Source organism: Hypomesus nipponensis, chromosome 14 (assembly GCF_054491055.1).
Source record: "Hypomesus nipponensis isolate SF chromosome 14, ASM5449105v1, whole genome shotgun sequence".
Classification (NCBI taxonomy): Eukaryota; Metazoa; Chordata; class Actinopteri; order Osmeriformes; family Osmeridae; genus Hypomesus; species Hypomesus nipponensis.
The window spans coordinates 18,297,670-18,318,444 of record NC_140374.1 but is presented as its reverse complement, the minus strand read 5'-3'; the positions used below and the strand labels follow the sequence as shown (position 1 = coordinate 18,318,444).

Sequence of the window (20,775 nt, the reverse complement as noted above, 5' to 3'; positions counted from 1 at the left end):
ATGGCACAAGGGTGGCGATAGGAAAGAGTTTGTGTGTGAGATGTTTTGTTTATGTGTTTGTGAATTGTTGTTGCAGAACGGGTGTTGAATTGATTTAATGCTGGTGGACTGAACATATCACTTTCCCACTCCCCCCCTCTCCTCCCTCCCCCCTCTCTCTCTCTCTCTCTCTCTCTCTCTCTCTCTCTCTCTCTCTCTCTCTCTCTCTGTCATTCCATCACCAGTAACGCTCTCTGTCTTTGACTGCTCTCTGCCTCTGTTTGTAGCTCAAACCCCATCATTTGTCTGTTCAGTTGAAGTGCCTACTGCACACCACCAGCAATAGAGCAGAACTGTTCAGGTATCTAATGACCGTGGTATCAAAAGGAAAATACAGCAGACACCCCCCCCCATTCCCCCGCCTAGATACACTGAGGGTCACAGCCATGATGGACTAAACACAGTAGAGGTGTCAGAATAGTGGTATGGGTGTCATATCTGTTCTTGAAAGCATACACTACATCAGTGGTTCCCAACCCTGGTCCTCAGGATACACCTGCCTCATGTTTTAGATGTTACCCTGCTCCAACACACCTGGTTCAAATGAGTGGGTCGTTATCCAGCTCTGCAGAAGCCCACTTGTGACCATTCATTTGTGAATCAGGTGTGTTGGAGCAGGTTAACATCTAAAACATGCAGGACACGTGTTCCCTGAGGACCAGGGTTGGGAACCACTGCACTACATTATGTGATCAAGATCACCTTGGAGCTTGGAACAGCCCTGGCAACCTGTTCATCCCGAGTGCAGTCCACCTCCCTTCTCTACTGGTACTGTACCATCCACTGCAGGCAGGATACACATGGAGAGGGAAGCCTGCTTCAGATAGGTGGCCTTTGGGGATGAAGGCCACTGTTTGAGAGACAGAACTTGATCTGTGGCCCTGGTCGTTGAGTGGAATTTATTTGCTAATCACCATTTAGAATTATGTAGGTAATAATTGATTGAGGATTAAATGAGTTTGTACTGTAACGGATGGAGTGAATTAGTAGATCTCTCTCTCTCTCTCTCTCTCTGTCTCTCTTCTTCGGACCATACTCGCACGGTCATGAATATTTCGCTGCATTAGAGGACTGAATCCTCCACACTGTATTAAGGAAATCAATGGCATGAAAATGCCATTCTTTCTGGCTTCATCCTTGCTAAATATAAAATGGTGGTTTCATCCGTTTGTCACAGAACAAATAGAAAACCGCGTGTAACGGAGGCCTCCTCTCGTCTCCACAGAAATGTATGAAGTTCGACGCGGACGCTCCTATCTGGCTGTCCAAGCAGAGGATCCTCTGTACCCTCAACCAGAGCCTAAAGGACGTCCTGAACTACGGCCTGTTCCAGCCAGCCCACAACGGCAAGGCCGGCAAGTTCCTGGACGAGGAGCGGCAGCTGAGGGACTACCCCCTCCCCTCCATTACCCCTGTACCCTACCTGGAGGTAAGCACCCGAGAAAGGAAGCTGGGGATGTGTGTGTCTTTGTGTGTGTGTGTGTGGTGTGTGCACACAAAGTAAGGTCCACATTATGCAACACTGAGAGCCCCCAAGTTTCATTCGAGAGTACGTACCATGCATGAGAGGGTGTACCTTGCCTGAGTGTGTGCGCGGCGTGTGAAGGTGGAGGCTGTGTTTGATGGTGTGCGCAGCATGCGACTCGACGCTCTCTCTCGACGCACACTCTCCCACCTCCCGCAGGGAGATCACCGAGGGAGCCTATTGTCACCTGTCAATCTTCCATTTACTCACGTCGACTCCACTCCGCGATTCAACTCCTTCGCCTCCACCTTCAAAGAGGGTGTGTGTGTGCACGCGCGCTTATCTATGTGGGCTTCCGCTGGGCTCGAGTGTCACTCAAACCCAGCAGCAGGAACAATAACACACCGGCGACAGTGTTGTCAACAGCAGCTGTCTGCCTTCAAAGTTAATTGCACAACTTGTCTTTCAGTGTGTGCGTGTGTGATCAGACAGAAACACGCACACACACACACACTCCGAGAGACGAGATCGACATCTTCTGATGTTTCTCAGGAGCTCTCTCCGGATCTGGCTTGTACGCTCCCGACCCGCGGGGAGATTAAGAGCTAATTTCTACGAGGAAAAGCGTGTTCATCACTAATACGGCTACAGGGTTGTCCTGTGGCCTTGATGCACGTCCACGTACAGTGGTGATCATTAATAGGGGAGTCGTTGTACTCCTATGGGAAGCCCCCCTTTGCCTGATTGTTATTACCTGGCTTGATTTACTGTTCCTATTATGAGTGGAGCTCATAGCAGAGGCAGGGAACGACAGAGGCAGATGGAACCAGCTGGGCTCTCCGGCTCGTCCCCTCCATTTGGCTGGTTTTTATGACAGGATTTTATGCAAAGGTTTGTGTTTTATCAGTCCACTTTCCATGCTGTCACTGTGATGGAGATTGTAGCACAAAAGAGCCCCCCCCCCCGGTCAATCACATGGAGCCTGTGACCTTGATGAGGACCAGAGTGGTCCATTCACAGACTGGTCAAAGAAGCTGCTGGTTAATTATAGTGGAATAGTCCATAGACCTCCACTGCCACACCCGATGGGGGGGGGGGGTTCAATAGGGGAGGGGGGGAGCTTCATGTCAGTTAATATTGGATCAAATATCCCTTTAGGACCTCCTGTGTGTTGAAGCCACGTGCGGGGTCCTGCGTATTCCCAGCCAGGCTAACTGAATGTGTAGGCCAAGGGCCACGCTCTGTTGTGCTATTTCAGCTCTCACAACGAGCCATATGGACGTTTTCTCTCTCCCCATCTCTCTCTCTCTCTCTCTCTCTCTCACTCCATCCCTCTCTCCATCCCTCTCTCTCCATCCCTCTCTCTCCATCCCTCTCTCCACATCCCTCTCTCCATCCCTCTCTCTCCACATCCCTCTCTCCATCCCTCTCTCCATCACTCTCTCCATCACTCTCTCCACATCGCTATCTCCTCCATGTTACATGAGCGACTGGGCTTGGCTCAAATCCATCCGTACCACTGTGAGGGTATATTTCCACGCTGTACTGTACACATTAAAGTAGAGACAGGAACAAACTGCAGGTTTTTGCTGCTCTAGGGGGAGGCTAGCTTAAGAGGCCCCAGCGGAGGCTGAGGCTGGAGACTGAGGTAAAATGGTCAACAGGTGGATGAGGGTGTGGGTTCGCGTGGTGCTGCACTTACGAATCTCATCTCGCTGGCGTCTGTCTCTGTGTCCTGAACGCTCCACAACTACCTCAGCCTCTGTGGTAAGTTAGGGATGGCTGGAGGGGGCTAGGGGAGCTAACGTGTTGTCTACTCTGAAGGCACTGTTGATTAGCATTGATGGAAGGAATGCTTCTGTGTGCTGTTCCGGTAGCTTTCTAGGACAGCAAGCCTGCTGTTTGGACGCTTGTCAGATGCTATCATTCCCATGATAGAAAATGTGTGTGCGTGTGTGTATGTCGATCTGTGTTTGCACATTATTTTTATGTGTGCACTGTAGTCTGTTGTCATCCACCCTCTACACCACCAGCGCCCCCCCCTCTACACACACACACACACACACACTCCTCTCCCTCAGGACCTGTGTGTGGATATGAGTGACATGTTTTGATTAGGGTTTTATTAGGGTCAGTCATAAAAACACACAGCTGAATTCCACAGAGTAACAGAGTGAAAGAGAGACTTTGTGGCTTGGTGGCTTACTGCTTTAACAGTGTTCAGTCAGACCTGTCCATCAAACTGGTGGTTTGAGTTACGGAATAAAGCAAGTGGAATTTTGACATTGATAGAAATGGAGATTGACTCTGTGACTGACCAGATCTGACAAATCTCGGACTGACTTCCCGACACAATTTAACACCAAGGCAGTGACTCCACACAATATTAGTATGAACGGATTTTTCAAAGACAAAACATTGCCGATCTTAATCTGTCATCAGCTGGTGTGTCTAGTCATGTGAGACCAGCAGCTCACTCAGTGTTGTGTCTCCTGGTTGTGTTTCAGTTCCGCTATAAGAGGCGTGTCTACACACAGAGCCACCTGGATGACAAGCAGCTGTCTAAACTCCACACCAAGGTGAGTCCACCTCCTTCACCGTCCCCCACAGTGTGGTTCCAAAGAATGGCACCAGGTTTCAACCTGACGAGAAGAGGAAGGCTGAGTTGGGTGCTCCAGGCTCTGTAGTGGAGTGGGAGGGTCGTGTGTGCTAGGCAGGGGAACTAACACCAGGGGGAACCGCATGCATTTGCATTATTCCCCAGTGTGCGGCAGGATCTGTGGAGTATTTACACATTTCCCTGTGTTTGTGTGTGTGATTCCTGGGATATGACCATGATTCCTGGGCTGGTTTCTGTTGTGTTTATTTAAATGTTCCAAGTTTCATGAATTCCTGCTGCATGACTGACTTATCAATGATACAGCCAAGTAAACATGGCAGATTCCTGTCCTATAAAAACATCAGGGTGTAAAATCCACCATGTGGGAGAGTGAGAGGCAGTGAAACACTGCGATGATGAGTGAGGGACTCCGACTGAGAGGGAGAGAGGGAGGGAGAGAATCAGACTGAGAGAGAGAGACAGAGAGAGAAAGAGAGACAGAGAGAGACAGAGAGAACGAGACCAAGAGAGTCAGTGGGAGGGAGAGATGGCTAGATAGAGAAAGTTGAGTAAGCACGAGTCCTATCCTCACAGACAAACACTAGTCTGCTCAGTCTGGACGGTGTTTCCTGAGCATGGCTCTCAGAGTCCACTGTGAGCTCCTAATGGCCACTTCTCTCTCGTAGGTGTGGGCAGCACTTGTTTTGGGTTCTGCTCACAAAGTGGGACTAGAGCTTGCCTCAGTGCTGCTGCTGCTGCTGCCATAACCATTTCATTCAAGTTGTTTTCAAAGGACTTTGAATCCCCCCCCCCCTCTCCAGCAGGCCTGGTGACATCTGCAAGCAAAGCTAGCCCAATCACACATGCTTCACAAACACCTTGTCTCACTGAACCATGTCCACCGTAGGTGTGAACGAGTTGTGAACGCCTCCAGCTTCTACAACGTGTCTGTCTGTGTCTGGTGGGGGGATGGAGAGACTGGGTGTACCAACCTGCTGGAGCCAAGCAGACTATTAGCGAGTGCCTCCCCATAGTATTAGAATATACCATGCTCTGATTGGCTGTTCTCCTTCTGGTCTTGGTCTTGGTCCTGTAGATGATTGGAAGCTATAGGTGTCCTCCTTAATGACTGGGCGACTTTATTTGTTCTGTAGCCTGCCTAGCCTGCAGCATATATTTTACTCTGCCTGGCCAGCTGGCTGACAGTGGACAAGCACATTAGCCTACTTAACAGGCTTAAAACTTGCTTGTTAAAGGCCACAGGGACAATTGACTTTTCTTTCTTTCTCTCTCTCTCTCTCTCTCTCTCTCTCTCTCTCTCTCTCTCTCTCTCTCTCTCTCTCTCTCTCTCTCTCTCTCTCCCCCTCCCTCCCTCTGCTTGTCCCCTCTCTTGACCTCTCCCTCGCTGCCAATGTATTTAAGGGGATCAGTATAGAGACCTTCCCAGATTTCCACAGGACCAAAGTGATGTGTGCATGTGTGTGTGCACTTACGTGTGTGTGTAGGAGGGTTTGCCATGTGATGGACGGACGCGTAGAAAGCCTCCTTTCTTCCCGCGGGGACAAAGATGGCCCTGTGCGAGAGCCATCTGAAGTCCGACTCGCGGCCGATTGAGGGCACACCAACCCCTGGGCTGAGCTTCAGTCCTGCAGGGTGCTCCCTCCTCGCCCGCCTGGTCCTCCCTGCCTTTCCACCGGGTCGTCCTCCACTGTAGGCCCAGCATGTGTCTTAGCACTGCTGTACGGCGCTCTCTAATGTCATCAAAGCCACACACAGCAGCCTGTGTGTGAGGAGGGATGACGGCAGGCTCATGGGAGGACAGGGCCGGGCCCATCTTATGATACCACTCAGGCCCACCGTGACGCTGGTTAGCAGCCCCCACTGTCCGGGAGCTCAGCCCCGCGGCCTCTCTCTCTCTCTCTCTCTCTCTCTCTCTCTCTCTCTCTCTCTCTCTCTCTCTCTCTCTCTCTCTCTCTCTCTCTCTCTCTCTCTCTCTCTCTCTCTCCCTTTCCCTCTCTCTGTCTGTCTGTCTGGCGTGGGACCTGGCCTGACTGTCACCGCGGGGTACATCAGCTGAAGGTGAAGCGTCAGCGCCCCTTCTGTGGCTCAGCTGGCCTACTGGGGACTCCCCCTGGGGAGAGGACACTGGGACAGGGAGACGAGAGTGGCTTCTGGACAGTCGGTGCACACACATACACACGCACACACGCACAGCGGCACACACACATACACACACACGCTGCATCTTTCTATGTCCTGCCTCTTTTTCTCACACACGCACACGCACCACACACGCACCATTGCGTGTGCGCGCGCACGCGCGCCCCATTGTCGGCATCCCCCCCCCCCAGGGGCGCTCTGTCACAGGGAGAGGCAGGGCACACAGGCAGGGCTCGGGGGCAGGCAGGAGAGAGGGTACTTAGTAACGCACTAGTTGGTAATGTGGTCACCGACATCGCAGAGGACGCTTCATTATGAGCTAAGAATCTCACCCTTCACTCCACAGAGTGTAAAGCAGCAGCCGCTTTTCACGGCAGGTGTGTGAATGAAAAATGCAGCATGCCCATTGGTTTCATTTGAGCAGGAAAAGCTATTATAGGTTGGATCGACTAGAACACTGTGCCTCACGTGGTGCTTTGGATGGAATATGAAATAGGTATCAACCCCCACCAACACACAGACACACACTCACACACACATTAGTATGGCTGTGGATGAGAGGACATTGCCAGTGGGGACCCCCCCCCCCCGCACACACACACACACAGCTGCCCATATAGATAATCTTCTACAAAGAGCAGAGGTAATGCTCTGGAAATGGAGACAAATGTCTGGGTGAGGAATACACATTTGTACACACCCCCCCCACACACACACGTGCATACACATATTAACACACACACACACCGACATGAGCGTGCTTACAATACTGCTGTAAGAATTTCTGTTTTCAAACTCGGGGGAAAGTTTAAGTCACACAAGCCTGCGAGAACCATTACTGTTGCTATGATGTCCATGTCTGCCCCCTCCCCTGTCTGTCCTGGCTTTTCCCCTGCCCATCCTCTACCTCCCTTTCTCATCCCATATCTCTTCCCTCTTCCCTTCCCCCTGTTCTCGTTTCCTCCCTTTCTCCCTTTCTCCCTTTCTCCCTTTCTCCCTTTCTCCCTTTCTCCCTTTCTCCCTTTCTCCCTTTCTTTCTTTCTTTCCCTCCCTCCCTCCCTCCCTCCCTCCCTCCCTCCCTCCCTCCCTCCCTCCCTCCCTCCCTCCCTCCCTCCCTCCCTCCCTCCCTCCCTCCCTCCCTCCCTCCCTCCCTCCCTCCCTCCCTCCCTCCCTCCCTCCCTCCCTCCCTCCCTCCCTCCCTCCCTCCTCCCTCCCTCCCTCCCTCCCTCCCTCCCTCCCTCCCTCCCTCCCTCCCTCCCTCACACCCTCCCTCCCTCCCTCCCTCCCTCCCTCCCTCCCTCCCTTCTCTCTCTCTCTCTCTCTCTCTCTCTTTCCCTCTCCCCGTTCTCGTCTGAATCCTGCAAAAATCACCCCTCCATCTCTCCGTCTGCCTGTGCATGCGCGCCAGTGAGCTTGACTGAGCGTGTGTGAGGGAGCGTGTGTCAACGGGTGTGTGCGAGCGTGCGTGCGTGCATGGGCTGTTCTGGCAAGACGTGAGCAAGCCGGGGAGAGGGAGGATAGACAGAGGAACGGCGCGGAGAGGAGAAGAGAAGAGGAGAGAGGGAGGGGTACTGGATGTGACCATGTGGATGTTTTGACGCCGGGACTGTAGCTGATCTTTGGCAGGGGTGGTTTGTGAGGGTGCGAGCGTGTGTGAGTGAGTGAGTGCGTGCGTGCGTGAGTGTGTGTGAAATGGGGTCCGCTTTGGGAAGAAGAGAGGCCATTGAGAGAAAAGAGCAGAAGGCTAAAGAAGCTAGGAAGTCCAAACTCAATAGTAAGGTATCCCACTCGCTCTAACCATTATCTTCATTCCTGCCTGTCTATCAGTGTTTTATCTCTTCCTTTCTGCCTCTTTCGTTCGCTCTATCCCACTCGCCCCCTTTCTCATCCTATTTACCCCTGCTCGGCTGTTCACTCTACCTTTCCCTCTCTTCTTGCCTCAGATGATCTCTCTCTCTCACCCTCACCCTCTCTCTCCCTCTCTCTCTCTCTCTCTCTCTCTCTCTCTCTCTCTCTCTCTCTCTCTCTCTCTCTCTCTCTCCCTCCCTCTCTCTGGTCTTGTCGTTCTGCTCTGCTGCATGTTAGTTGTGTGAAGGCTGGTGCAGTCCTGTCTCCTACTCCTCCAGCATGCTAATGTTTCTCTCTGCACTCTGCCTGTCTTGTTTCCATGTCAATGTGTACGTGAGAGAGACAGAGTGTGTGTGTGTGTCTGTGTGAGAGTGTGTGTGTGTGACGATCTGTCAGTGGGTGCTCCCAGGACAATAACAGTCTTGTGGTGCTTTGTGTCTATTATCATAATTCTTTGCTCCTGCCACATTCCTGTCACAACCCCAGTATTGATGCCTGGGGCCGGGGGCTGGCGGCCAGGCCTGGGCACTGCTCTGACAATGTTGCCTTATCCGCTATCTACGTGTTATTGGTGTGTGGGGTGTATATTTGTGGTGTGCTTGTACACTTGTGAAGAGAAACTCTGGCTTGTCAAGCTCCTCGACCAAGGAGACTTCCCGGAGGAGTGAGGGGCACATAGGATATCTTCCGTCCTCCAGTACAAACCTCCGGTCACCAGTGCTTGATAGAGCGGTACGCAGGGGAGCTGCTGGCCCCAGGTGCCACCGTTTCGGACCAGTTTGTTCCTGTCTCAGGGGAGGACTCTGGACAGTGTGGAGAGCTGTCACTCACCCAGCTGCCTCCCAGCACCGAGGCAGGTGTCACACTGTCTCAGAGCCTGCCTGAGGGGGCAGCCACTGTCCTGGACCACTCTCCTGGTCCTGCTCCACTCTCTCTCTCTCTCTCTCTCTCTCTCTCTCTCTCTCTTTCTCTCTGTCTCTGTCTCTGTCTCTGTCTCTGTCTCTGTCTCTGTCTCTGTCTCTGTCTCTCTCTCTCTCTCTCTCTCTCTCTCTCTCTCTCTCTCTCTCTCTCTCTCTCTCTCTCTCTCTCTCTCTCTCTCTCTCTCTCTCTCTCTCTCTTGCTCTCTCTCTGTCTCTCTCTCTGTATCTCTCTCTCTTTCTTACACACTCTCTCTCTCACACACACACACTGTAAGAGCAGGGCCGGGATCTCAGAATTCCTTTCGTCTGTCCACGCTACTATTAAATCAATCAGACAAATGCAATTACAGGGATGCCACTGAATCAATAGATTGCTAGAGGACAGGAGGAATGTCCTGATTACTGTAAACTGATCAGATGCTGCATGCTACAGGAGATCAATACCACAGCTGTCTCCTGTAGGATTATTGGTTAACAGCTCCAGCCACTACTGTGTTTAACCCAATGTGTGTGTGTATGTGTGTGTGTGTGGTGTCACAATGTGTGTAAGGGCTAGCGACTCTGCATATCCCAACCCTGGACGTTGGCGTGCATGCTTGTAGGTCATAGCGATGGGAGCCTAGCAGAGCCACTGTTAAATGTGATGTCATTAGTCCTTACAAAACGGTAAGATCCCTCATCCTCCTCTCTATGTACAGAGAGCTCCGGGGGATGCGAGAGCTAAGACTGAAGAAAGAGGGGGAATGAGAGGACAGGAGTGAAGGAGAGAGAGAGAGAGAGGATTGATTGTGCTGGGGTCAGGGTAGTGCTCTCAAACCAGGCCATGTAGAAACTCTTGCCTGAGGCTGTACATACAACGCCACCAGGACACTCATATACGCCCATAGAATGACACAACTCTTTTTCTTTTTCCAGCCCTTTCTTGCAACGCAGCTGTCGCCTCCCGGTCCCTGCTAGATGTAGTCTTGAACCTCCCCCATTCTGTCTTTGTCTCTCTGTCTCTCTGTCTCTCTGTCTCTCTGTCTCTATCTCTGTCTCTGTCTCTGTCTCTGTCTCTGTCTCTGTCTCTGTCTCTGTCTCTGTCTCTGTCTCTGTCTCTGTCTCTATCTCTCAGTCTCTATCTCTCTGTCTCTGTCTCTATCTCTCTGTCTCTCTGTCTCTCTGTCTCTATCTCGCTGATATTCACCGTGATGTCACTACCCCCCCCCCCTCTCTCTCTCTCTCTCTCTCTCTCTCTCTCTCTCTCTCTCTCTCTCTCTCTCTCTCTCTCTCTCTCTCTCTCTCTCTCTCTCTCTCTCTCTCTCTCTCTCTCTGTCTCTCTCTGTCTCTCTTTCCCAGTTTGTCTCCTCCATGTCTTCTCCTGGTCAGCTGTCTCTTATCAGCACAGTGTGTATCTTTTCCCTGGAGACAGGACACCTTAGCTCCACATAGCATGTATGACACCATTACATGGTTTTCAGGTCAGCCAATAAAAACACCAAGTGGTAGTTTACCCAGGGGCAGTCAAGATGATACAGCTCAAATGATTCACTACCTGATCAACTACATAACCCACATGCCCCAGCCACCACTTCATTCCACCCCAATCTATCCACTGTACCTTATCCACCCTCACCTACTCCCTCTCCACTGATTAAAATATTCAGTGGTAACTTGACGGAACTCAGTGAGCCTTGTTTGAGTCAGGTGGTATAGTATCACGTCTGAGATGGGCTGTGGTTCATTGTGATGCATTGTGGTTCTCTGTCTGTCAGCCTGTTTGTCTGTTGTGTCCGTGCATCCATCTGTCCTGAAGCACATGACTGGTCCTGATTCAGCGATTCTCTTTCTCTGGGCCTCTATGTGCTTCTGATGACAGCATGCATTCCCCTCATTCCCTCTGCCCACTGCTGCCTGCACGTACACACACACACACACACACACACACAAACACACAAAACAAGAAACAGAACAAACAAAAAACATTTATATATTTATAATGTCTATTCGTTTTCTCTTTATTTTCTTTGACCAGAATGAGTTTTACAATGACTGGGTATTGTGTTTGTGGCAGATTGCCTTTAGTCTTCTTGTACTGCTGCAATGCTAACTGATCTCCGGGCAGATCTTGCAGGGCCACTAGAGTTCTGTGTAGTTTTGCTGCAGTGAGCAGTCCTTATGGCTTACCTCACAACCAAACAACATCTTATCTTGACCATTTGTGTTCTGCTGAATGACGCTGGATCAACGCTAGGCCATTCATGTATGGTCTGACTCTGGACCACTGCATTTCTCAGTGGACAGCCCAGACAGTGATGTGCGTGAGGGCAGAGAGCTTTTTGTGATGTGCTTTTGTGAGGATTGTGTGTTTGTCGGCTGACAGGTATAACCTTATTGTCAGCACAACATTAATTATGATAGTGCAGACTATGCCGAACAATACTTAGCTTTCACTCTATGGAGTGGCTGAGTGTGCAGCGTGTGTGTGTGTGTGTGTGTGTGGGTGTTACAGTGATTGGTGCAAGGTGGGTTGGGGTGTGGAGGGGACCCAGTGACAGTCCATCCACACAAAGCCGGTTGTGTGTGTGAGTGTGCCCTCCCCTCTCGTCCCCTGGTCTGCTTCTCCCCGCCCTGCCTGGCTTTAGCGTACAGGACCAGCACAGAGCCCAGACACCATGCTGCTGCGACCGGAAAGGGCCACCAGAAGCCGGGCCCTTGAGGTTAGACACCCCACAGACTCTCTCACTACTGAGACTCTTTTAGACCGGGCGTCTGACATAGACACACACGCACGGAGACAAGTCACTGTGCCAGAGATTGTCTAGAGGGCTTGCTAATTATGCTTTGTTTGTTGTGGTACTTATCTACTTACTGTACTAAAAGAAATTCTGGTCATTGTGGCTAGAGACTTTTGTTACTCCTCACTTTGTTGTTTAGTGCTTCGGGTGTTGAGTGCTGTCAGTTTAGGGCGAGCTGGGACGACTCCGAGGGGATTAGGCTGTGTAGAGTTACTTGTTTTTGGAATTCTGTTTTGACAATCCTGACCTATTGGTAAGCATATAACAAGTTAGGGATAATCTGTCTAATGCTTTCAACACTCTGCTTGGGGAATACATTTTGGTTGACGTCCCTCCGAATACTGTTGTTTGTTTTGAAAAACAAAGCACAGTAATTTACTGCTTCAATGAATGTGAGTGTGTGTGTTAGAGAGAAGGGGGTTTGCACAGATCGCTTGTGTCAGCACATGGCTTTGGACCTGCCAATGTAATATATTTGTAGTTAAGTGAGGGGGGGGGGGGTACTGTATTTTTGTGGTGAATAGAGATGTTTTGGTGGATGTCCACCTGCGTTACCATCAGGCTGGTAATGGTCTACTGTAGCACAATGCTGCCTGCCTGTCAGACTCAGGATCATCAGAGTATCTATCTATTTATCTATCTGTCTATCTATCTATCTATTTATCTATCTATCTGTCTATCTATCTCCTTCTCACTCTATCTAATCTCTCTTTTTCTTTGTGAACGTGTCTCTATCACTCTTGTCCTCTCTTTTGCTCTCTGTACTCTCTCTTTGTCTGTCCCTCGTTCTCTCCCCCTCACTCTCCTCAGTCTCTTGTTCTGCCTCTGTCTCCCGCTCTGTCTCCCGCTCTCCTCTCTCTTCCTAAATGCAGCATCCCTCTTCCAGTCTTTCTCTCCAGGCTGTTTCCTTCTCCCCTTCTCCCTCCCTCCTCCTTCTCTCTGGAAAACCTGTAGGAGGATGGATATTATTTCAGACCAGGGGGAAATGATCCTAATCTTCATGATGTTACTGGTTAATGTGAGGTCGGGGAGGTGGGGGGCGGGGGGGGACACACACGCGTATGTGAGTGTGATGGGCAGACATACACCGTAAAAAAAATGGTGTGTAAACACCCTAGATGATCCATGCATTCGAGACTGTTGCCATGGTAACATAAATTCATTGCCGCTTTAGCATGTGGTGGCTTGTTGAATTAAACCTGTGATTCATACAAAAAGTGTGTGATGGCTATGCCGAATTAGTGCAGATGTGTGTGGTGTGTCTGCATGTTTGTACGTGTGTGTGTGTGTGTGTGTGTGTATGCGCGCGTACACTCATGTCTATGAAATGAGTCTCCACCATTCATTCAGAGACGTTCAAACCCACACACACAATCTTCCATTGATGGGCTGTTTGTGTCTCAGTAATGCTGGTCTGTCTGAGATACTATAGCCAGCACACAATACAGCTTCCCCCTCCAGATCTGGCCCCAAGCACAACACACGGCCCTCCCCTTTGTCTCTCCCTGTATTACATCTAAAGCATGTTAGCTATGGATATTTACTAATATTAACAGAAAGTCTATGCACACACATACTCACATTATAGTTCTGATCCCTTCTGGTGGCTTATATCAAGCATTGTGCGGCTCTAAGTAGCAGTTATATGCCCTCAGGGAAATGTAAACGCCCACATTAGGACCAAAAGGTTGATTCAAATGCTCAGATATGGAGCTACTCCCAAACCCATCAACATAACACTTAACATTAAACACTGTCTTTATGCATTCAGCAGACTATATTGACATTCAACGCTTCAAAATAGATTTGAGCCAACAGATTGGTTACAGCCCACAGTAAGCATGTGCTCGGAATAGTGAGCAGGTTGCTGTTAATCTCCTTTGTTGAAACATTGTACTACACCAAACTGAATAATTGATGCAGTCTTAATGTCAATTATGTCCTTATTTATCAACCATTGTTCAGTGTGTGGTGTTCCAGTGTCTTCTTGAGTAAGGAACCAGCATCCAGGAAATATTTCCTTTTACAAATTTAACATGGGGCACTTGCATTAAGCATGAAAGGTCACTGATAAATTGAAGTAAATGCCAAAAGCATCCTAACATATTAGCATTATTAGTCTACAATAAGCTTTCGATAAGCTTTTCAACAAATGACCTAAATCAGTGGGGGAGTAAAAGCATGTTTTGGTCCCTCTTTGGTTCATCATTTGTTAGTTATATTGCTTTTTAAGAAATTCTCGTTAGTTCAAGTTCAATGTACAGTCTACTGTTGTCGTAGGAAGTCTGTGCTGTCGTGCGTCAGTGTGCATACCTGTGGTGGTGGACACTGTCATTGACTTGTGTGACAGTGTCAGTCGTCACTCTGAGGGGCTTCTTAGCAGCACCAAAGTGCTGTCTGAGTTTTGTTCTTGCTGACATGCTGACTCTGGATGTGCTCTGGGCCTAGAAGTAGCCAATAGTGTCATCAACATAGTGACACAGCACTGTCCCTGAGCGTTGCAAAGGCACAGTATGACGCTCGACTTACTGTGTGCAAACAGCAGGCAAACATCACGACATCTTTATTTACTGATATTGTTACAAATGCAGCGCTCAACTGACGCTACGGTTACAAAGTAGGATTGGCTGACACAGAACATTACTCTGTTGGTGTTGCAGAGATAGCCGCTACAGCAGTGCTCTGAGCGGGTTTTTGTGACTGGGCTCTCACTGTGAGCGCTTGCCATCTTCACTCTGATCTGTGCCTCATGATAGGAGGTGATGAACTGGTAAACACCGTTTAACAAGCTTTTAATCTCCCATACTCTCCTCTCTCTTTTTTTCTCAAATTCCCATTCTGATGTACCTTTGCCTCCTCCTTCTAGTCTTCCACATCTTCACCATCTTCCTCATCTTTCTCTCTCTACTCTCTCTCTCTCTCTCTCTCTCTCTCTCTCTCTCTCTCTCTCTCTCTCTCTCTCTCTCTCCCTCCATCCTCTTAACCATGTGACTCTGTCCTGTGTGTTTCCATGTTTCTGTCATTCTAGTAAATTCTTAATGGGAACATGCTTCTAGACCACCAAGCTCTGCAAGGAACCCATGAATTATAGAAATAAACTGACAAATAAAACTTGTTAAATTCTTTTGGCCTAAGGAAAAAGGTTTCAACGAGGGGGAGAAGAGCCATTTTGAAAATTAACCTTAAGATGGAGGCTGAAGACTAAGCTACTGTTGCCAAAGCCCGTCCAGTTTCTGGTAGATGTCATCTTGCCTGACCACAGACGTACTTTATGTCTGCCATGCGATGCACAGATAAATCAGAACCAGGAAAACCTTTAACACCACAAATACGGCGTCTGGTTCTCCGATGACAAGGTTGAAACCGCCTCATATACTGTGGGATGGTTTGTATACTGTGAGCACTCAGATGTAGAGGATGTGGGGTCGTAAGGGTCCTCTGTATAGTGAGGCTCTTTACACTCTGCCCTCGAGTCGCTTTAGTGAAATGGGATGGAAACTCTGCTTGAAGGGGCTCAAGGCTAACCAAGCTGGCTCCAACCCACCTTCATAACACACAGCACTCAGCACTCAGTACTCAACGCTCAGCGCATAGCACACAGCACAGTGGGCCGAGGCAGAGGCTTGCCTCAGCCACCTCGCTGTAACCTCCTGTCAAGCCATGGCCCTTCTCCCCTGGCAGCTGTGGCTGGCAGCCCTGATGTTTCAGGATGTGTGTGGGCCTGATTCACATGACCGTTTACAGCCATATCAGAGAGCTCTGTGGTTGCGGCAGCACCATCAGCAACCCTGCCCCCCCCCCCCCCCCCCCGCCCCCCTCCCCCCCAGAGAGCTTGAACATGCTCGCTGAACCAAAGCATTCTGGGAGTTCCCCACAGTATGCAGAGCCCAATGACACGTGCATGCCCCCTTTCCGGCGGCTACAAGGTGAGAGGGTGTGCAGGGTGACTTTGTTAATGTCATGTTTGAGATACGCATGCTGCCACAGGAAGTGGTATCAGGACCTCAGCAGCCGCGTTGTGTCGACAGGCCTTATCGCACGGTTGACTTGGCGTAGATACAGCAAGACGACGAACATAGCGAAGACGCAGATAATGTATCTCAGCTGTGCTATTGCTAACAGTTACTCAGGCTCCACGGCTGCCGTCCCAGCTGTTGTGGACAGTAGATACTGTAGATATTTCTGCACCAATGTTTCCTGAGCAGGGGCTGCAATGGGAAGCCGTCCTCCTAGTGTGTGGGTCTAATTAAGATTCAGTTGCCCTCCGGCAGAACAGCCTCGTCTCCCCATTCAGCATCTGGGACAGAGAAGTCAAGGCCGGGTCCATCCTCAACCCACTTACATAAGACCCAGACCAGAGAGGAGAGGGACGTGGCACTGTGGATCACTCAGGGGCTGCCTAGTGGTCTGTCTGTTGTTGATGAAATACTGGATTCTTTTGCTGTTCTGGTACTGTGGTGTTTTGTTGTCTGTGTGCTGCCGGCTTGCGTCAGATCAGGGTGGTTTCTGGGTGAACAGGCGGAGCCCTGCGCCTCCTCCCAGACAGGCGGAGCTTGCCACAGCGCTCCGAGACCTGGGGCCGTGCTGCCGGGACGAGGGGAAGGCTGACCGGGGGCTTGGAAGAGCGTGACAGTCTTCACCTTCTGAAACAGATCATCCATGGATTCACCTGGACAGTCTGCGGACCTGGGAGTCTTAGCGAGAGAGAGAGAGAGAGAGAGAGAGAGAGAGAGAGAGAGAGAGAGAGAGAGAGAAACACACAGACGTGCAGACAAAGATAGAATTTTGCTTGGTCTCTTTGATTTTCCTGGCCTCCTCTTCTGAGCTTTATCAGGTGGCACCAGATGAAGCCCTGGAGAGGGAAGGGGGGGGTAGGGGAGGGGAGGCCAAGGGAGAGAATGGAGGGGAGTGGAGGCCAGGGGAGGGAAGGCCAGGGGAGGGAAGGCCAGGGGAGGGGAGGCCAGGGAAGGGGAGGCCAGGGGAGGGGAGGGGAGGCCAGGGGAGGGGAGGCCAGGGGAGAGGCCAGGGGGAAACACAGCAGAGCAGAGGTTCCCACCCTTTGCTCTGAGTTTTAGATGAAAATCCACAGGAGCATCCAGAATTCATTAGTTACTGGAGGATGGAGATACTCTCTCTCTTTCTCTCTCTCTATGTGTCTCACTCACTCTCTCTCTCTCTCTCTCTCTCTCTCTCTCTCTCTCTCTCTCTCTCTCTCTCTCTCTCTCTCTCTCTCTCTCTCTCTCTCTCTCTCTCTCTCTCTCTCTCTCTCTCTCTCTCTCTCTCTCTCTCTCTGTCTCTCTCTGTCTGTCTCTCTCTATCTTACTAAAGCTCTATTATTGACACAGTTACACAGCATAAATCAAATGGCCCCGTTGGAGCGTCATCTCTAATCACATTGAGAGTAGAGAGCGGACAGCCCACAGTGAGACTCCAACTGAATCAGGAGGCTATCTGCTCTTGTAAATAACCTGGTAAATTGCTCCGGATCACAGAACTCGATTATTTCTACGTGTCGTGCCTGTTTCTGGCACGGCGGACTATAAAGTATCACCTCAGACTGTACTCTGTTCTCTCTCTCTATGTGTGTTCTCTCTGTCTCTCTCTCTCTCTGTGTTCTCTCTGTCTCTCTCTCTCTCTCTCTCACTCTCTCACTCTCTCTCTCTCTCTCTCTCTCTCTCTCTCTCTCTCTCTCTCTCTCTCTCTCTCTCTCTCTCTCTCTCTCTCTCTCTCTCTCCTCCAGTAGTCCGTCCCTGGTTTGAGATGCCAGGTATCCCCAGAGAGGTGACGATAGGGAAACTCTAAACTGATAGCTACATCCTCGGGGTAGGAGAGTATAAATCCAATATGTCCCCAGGATTGAGGACTGTCTTGGAGGAGGCAGAGTACTCTGAGGGTGTGTCCCCCCCCTCCCCCCCCCTCCCTCCGTCCTCGTCCCGCTGAGGCAGTGAAACCTCAGTTCCATCATTGGATGAGGAAGACACAGTATTACTGCCTGCTTGGCCGGTGCCCACCCTGTCTTTATAAGGAGTACTGATCGGCATAAATCAGACGTCTTATTGTTTGCTGAGATTTTAAATAGCATACCTGTTGTAACAGTGCTCAACGGTTTTACTGGCACAGAGCAAACGCCCGAGGAGTCGGAAATGTCAGGACATTAGGTTTTACAAATACTGTAGAAAATGTCAAGATATGACTTAGAAACCTCTCACTCCCCATACAACTACCTTTTCTGCAGCCCAGAGGAATTGAATGTGTGTGTGTGTGTGTGTGTCATGGCCAATCGAAAAGAAGCTCGTCCTACATCTGTCACTTCTGTTTTATTGGTTCATCCGTCTTTGCCTCTCAGCAGAGCTTGTCATTATATCTGTTACCATGGAGAGGACCTCTGGTTGCTATGATGCGGGTCACCGTAGTGACATTTGGTTGACAAGCGTGAGATGTCTTTCCGCGTGTCTGTTTATGTGTTCAGTTTATCTCACAAGTCATAATTTGATTGTGGCCCAGAAATTGCACAATTAAATTCACCCAGAGACTGGTGAAGAGACATGCCGAGATCTGAGATCAGAAGCTTGTATGCGTCTGTCGAAACCCTGTGGATCACCGTCCCTCCTCTGCAGGCCCGTTATCACACACACACACAGACATACGCACGCACACACCGCAATCACACAAACAGGTCAAAGGTTAGACCAATGTTAAGATGCGCTCGTTTTCCGAACATGATCACACCACTCAATGACAATGGTAGGTTGAGCTGACTAACAAATAGCATGGTTATTTGTAGTCACAGCAGTCGCACATGTTTTGTGGATTTCTACAATGCACACAATGACTCATTAGCCTCCATGGTGGAGTGTGAACAGTGTAACTGGAGCATGTTTCATTGGCTTGGTAAGACCCATGGTAAAGCCAGATGGTAACACTATATTTATGTCCATTAACAATCCAGATCATAGTCTGTCTGATGTTTACATCCTGTCACATCTCTCACATCTCTCTCTCTCTCTCTCTCACATCTCTCTCTCTCTCTCTCTCTCTCTCTCTCTCTCTCTCTCTCTCTCTCTCTCTCTCTCTCTCTCTCTCTCTCTCTCTCTCTCTCCCTCTCTCGTACTCTCTCTCTCTCGTTCTCTGTCTCTTGTTCCCTCTCACTCTCTCTCTCTCTCTCTCTCTCTCTCTCTCTCTCTCTCTCTCTCTCTCTCTCTCTCTCTCTCTCTCGTTCTCTCTCTCTCTCTCTCTCTCTCTCTCTCTCTCTCTCTCTCTCTCTCTCTCTCTCTCTCCCTCTCCCTCCCTCGTACTCTCTCTCTCTCGTTCTCTGTCTCTTGTTCCCTCTCACTCTCTCTCTCTCTCTCTCTCTCTCTCTCTCTCTCTCGTTCTCTCTCTTTCTCTCTCTCTCTCTCTCTCTCTCGTTCTCTCTCTTTCTCTCTCTCTCCCTCTCTCGTACTCTCTCTCTCGTTCTCTCTCTCTCTCGTTCTCTCTCTCTCTTGTACTCTCTCTCTCGTTCTCTCCCTCTCTCTCTCTCTCGTTCTCTCTCTCTCTCTCTCTCTCTCTCTCTCTCTCTCTCTCTCTCTCTCGTTCGCTCTCTCTCTCTCTCTCGTTCGCTCTCTCTCTCTCTCTCTCTCTCTCTCTCTCTCTCTCTCTGGAAATGTGTACACAAGAGAGGTAAATTAGAAAGAGAGAGTGAGACACAACGTGTCACACGGCTGGAGAGACAGAGTAGACGGGGAGACATAGACAGAGTTAATACTGTTTATGCAATAAGAGCGTTACAAGAGCGGCACTCCAAAGGAAATATTACACACATCAAACAAAGCAGATCACTAGCAAACCATCCCTCCGCCCCACATCTGCATTATACAGTACACACACACACGCGCGCACACACACACACACACTCTCACACGTGCGCAGTGCTCTTCCCACACACGTTCACTGACTGCCAAGGTTCTCTTTGTATCCCATCACCATAACAACTGCCTCACAGATCGTCTGGAAAAAAATGAAAAAAAAGAACGAAGTGAAGTGAATTTCTCTCACTCAGTGATACTCGGGGATGGTAAGAGTAGCAGTGGGCAGAAGCGGTCCTCTCCCAGCGTGTGTGTGTGAGTGTGTGTGTGTGAGTAAGCAGGAGGGAGGATGCTCGAGGCGGGAGGGCTGGAGATGGCAGAGTGTGACAGAGAGGGGGAGAGATGTTAAGTTGAGGAGGAATAAAGGGAGCGTTTTTTGAAAAGGAGGAATATATTTGACGCCACACATGGTGAGTGTTACAAAGAAGAAGAAACGCCCTCTTCTTCCTGTTAGGCAGTGAGCCTGGTGGAAGCTTGGTATGCTCATGTGTATGTGTTGAACGCGAATGCCTCTGCATCTATTGGGGCATGTGTCTGCATGACTTTCTTTATTGTACTTGTGTCTGTATTTCTCTGTGTGGGGTGAGGAGCCCTTTTCGTGCATGCGGCTGTGATGTAACAAGTGAGGCAGCAGGGGAACCTTGAGAGAATGCAGTAATGATACAGTATCTGTGGCAGGTCCCTTTTCACCCAGAGAGATCATATCCACTCGCGTGATGTTATCTCACTGCTGAGCCACAATCTACACTTCAAACAGGACTACGTCTTTGTTTAATCTTCTGAGGGGTTTTTCAATATTGTGTTTGCTGTTCAAATTGTCTCATCTACAGTACAGGGAATTTGAAGTCAGTCCGCTGTGTTGATTCCACTTTTTTTTTTTTTTTTTGCACATTGGGACATTTTGAACTATGATCCATCCATCCAACCAGATCGAACCAGATTAAATCAACAAGTTGTGTTTTAACATTCTAGGATTTGCGAGGTTCTGAAACTGGCGTGTAAAAAATGTCCAGGATATGCCAGTGAAGGAATAGAAGATAAGGCTGTGACTACAGTATGTCTCTGTGCAAGTGTGCGCTGTTGCTTTATGAATGAGTTATCGTGCATTGCGTGCAAGATGCAT

The 20,775-nt window shown here is 49.8% G+C and overlaps 1 protein-coding gene across 1 annotated transcript in view; it reads left to right on the top strand.

The window, feature by feature from the left end:
- shank3a (SH3 and multiple ankyrin repeat domains 3a) overlaps window positions 1-20,775 on the top strand; it is a 130,914-nt gene that overhangs the window by 43,167 nt on the left and 66,972 nt on the right. The window contains exons 4-5 of the mRNA XM_084671743.1: window positions 1,265-1,468; window positions 4,012-4,083. Of these exons, the coding sequence (XP_084527869.1) occupies window positions 1,265-1,468; window positions 4,012-4,083 (276 nt within the window). The remainder of the gene's footprint in view (window positions 1-1,264; window positions 1,469-4,011; window positions 4,084-20,775) is intronic.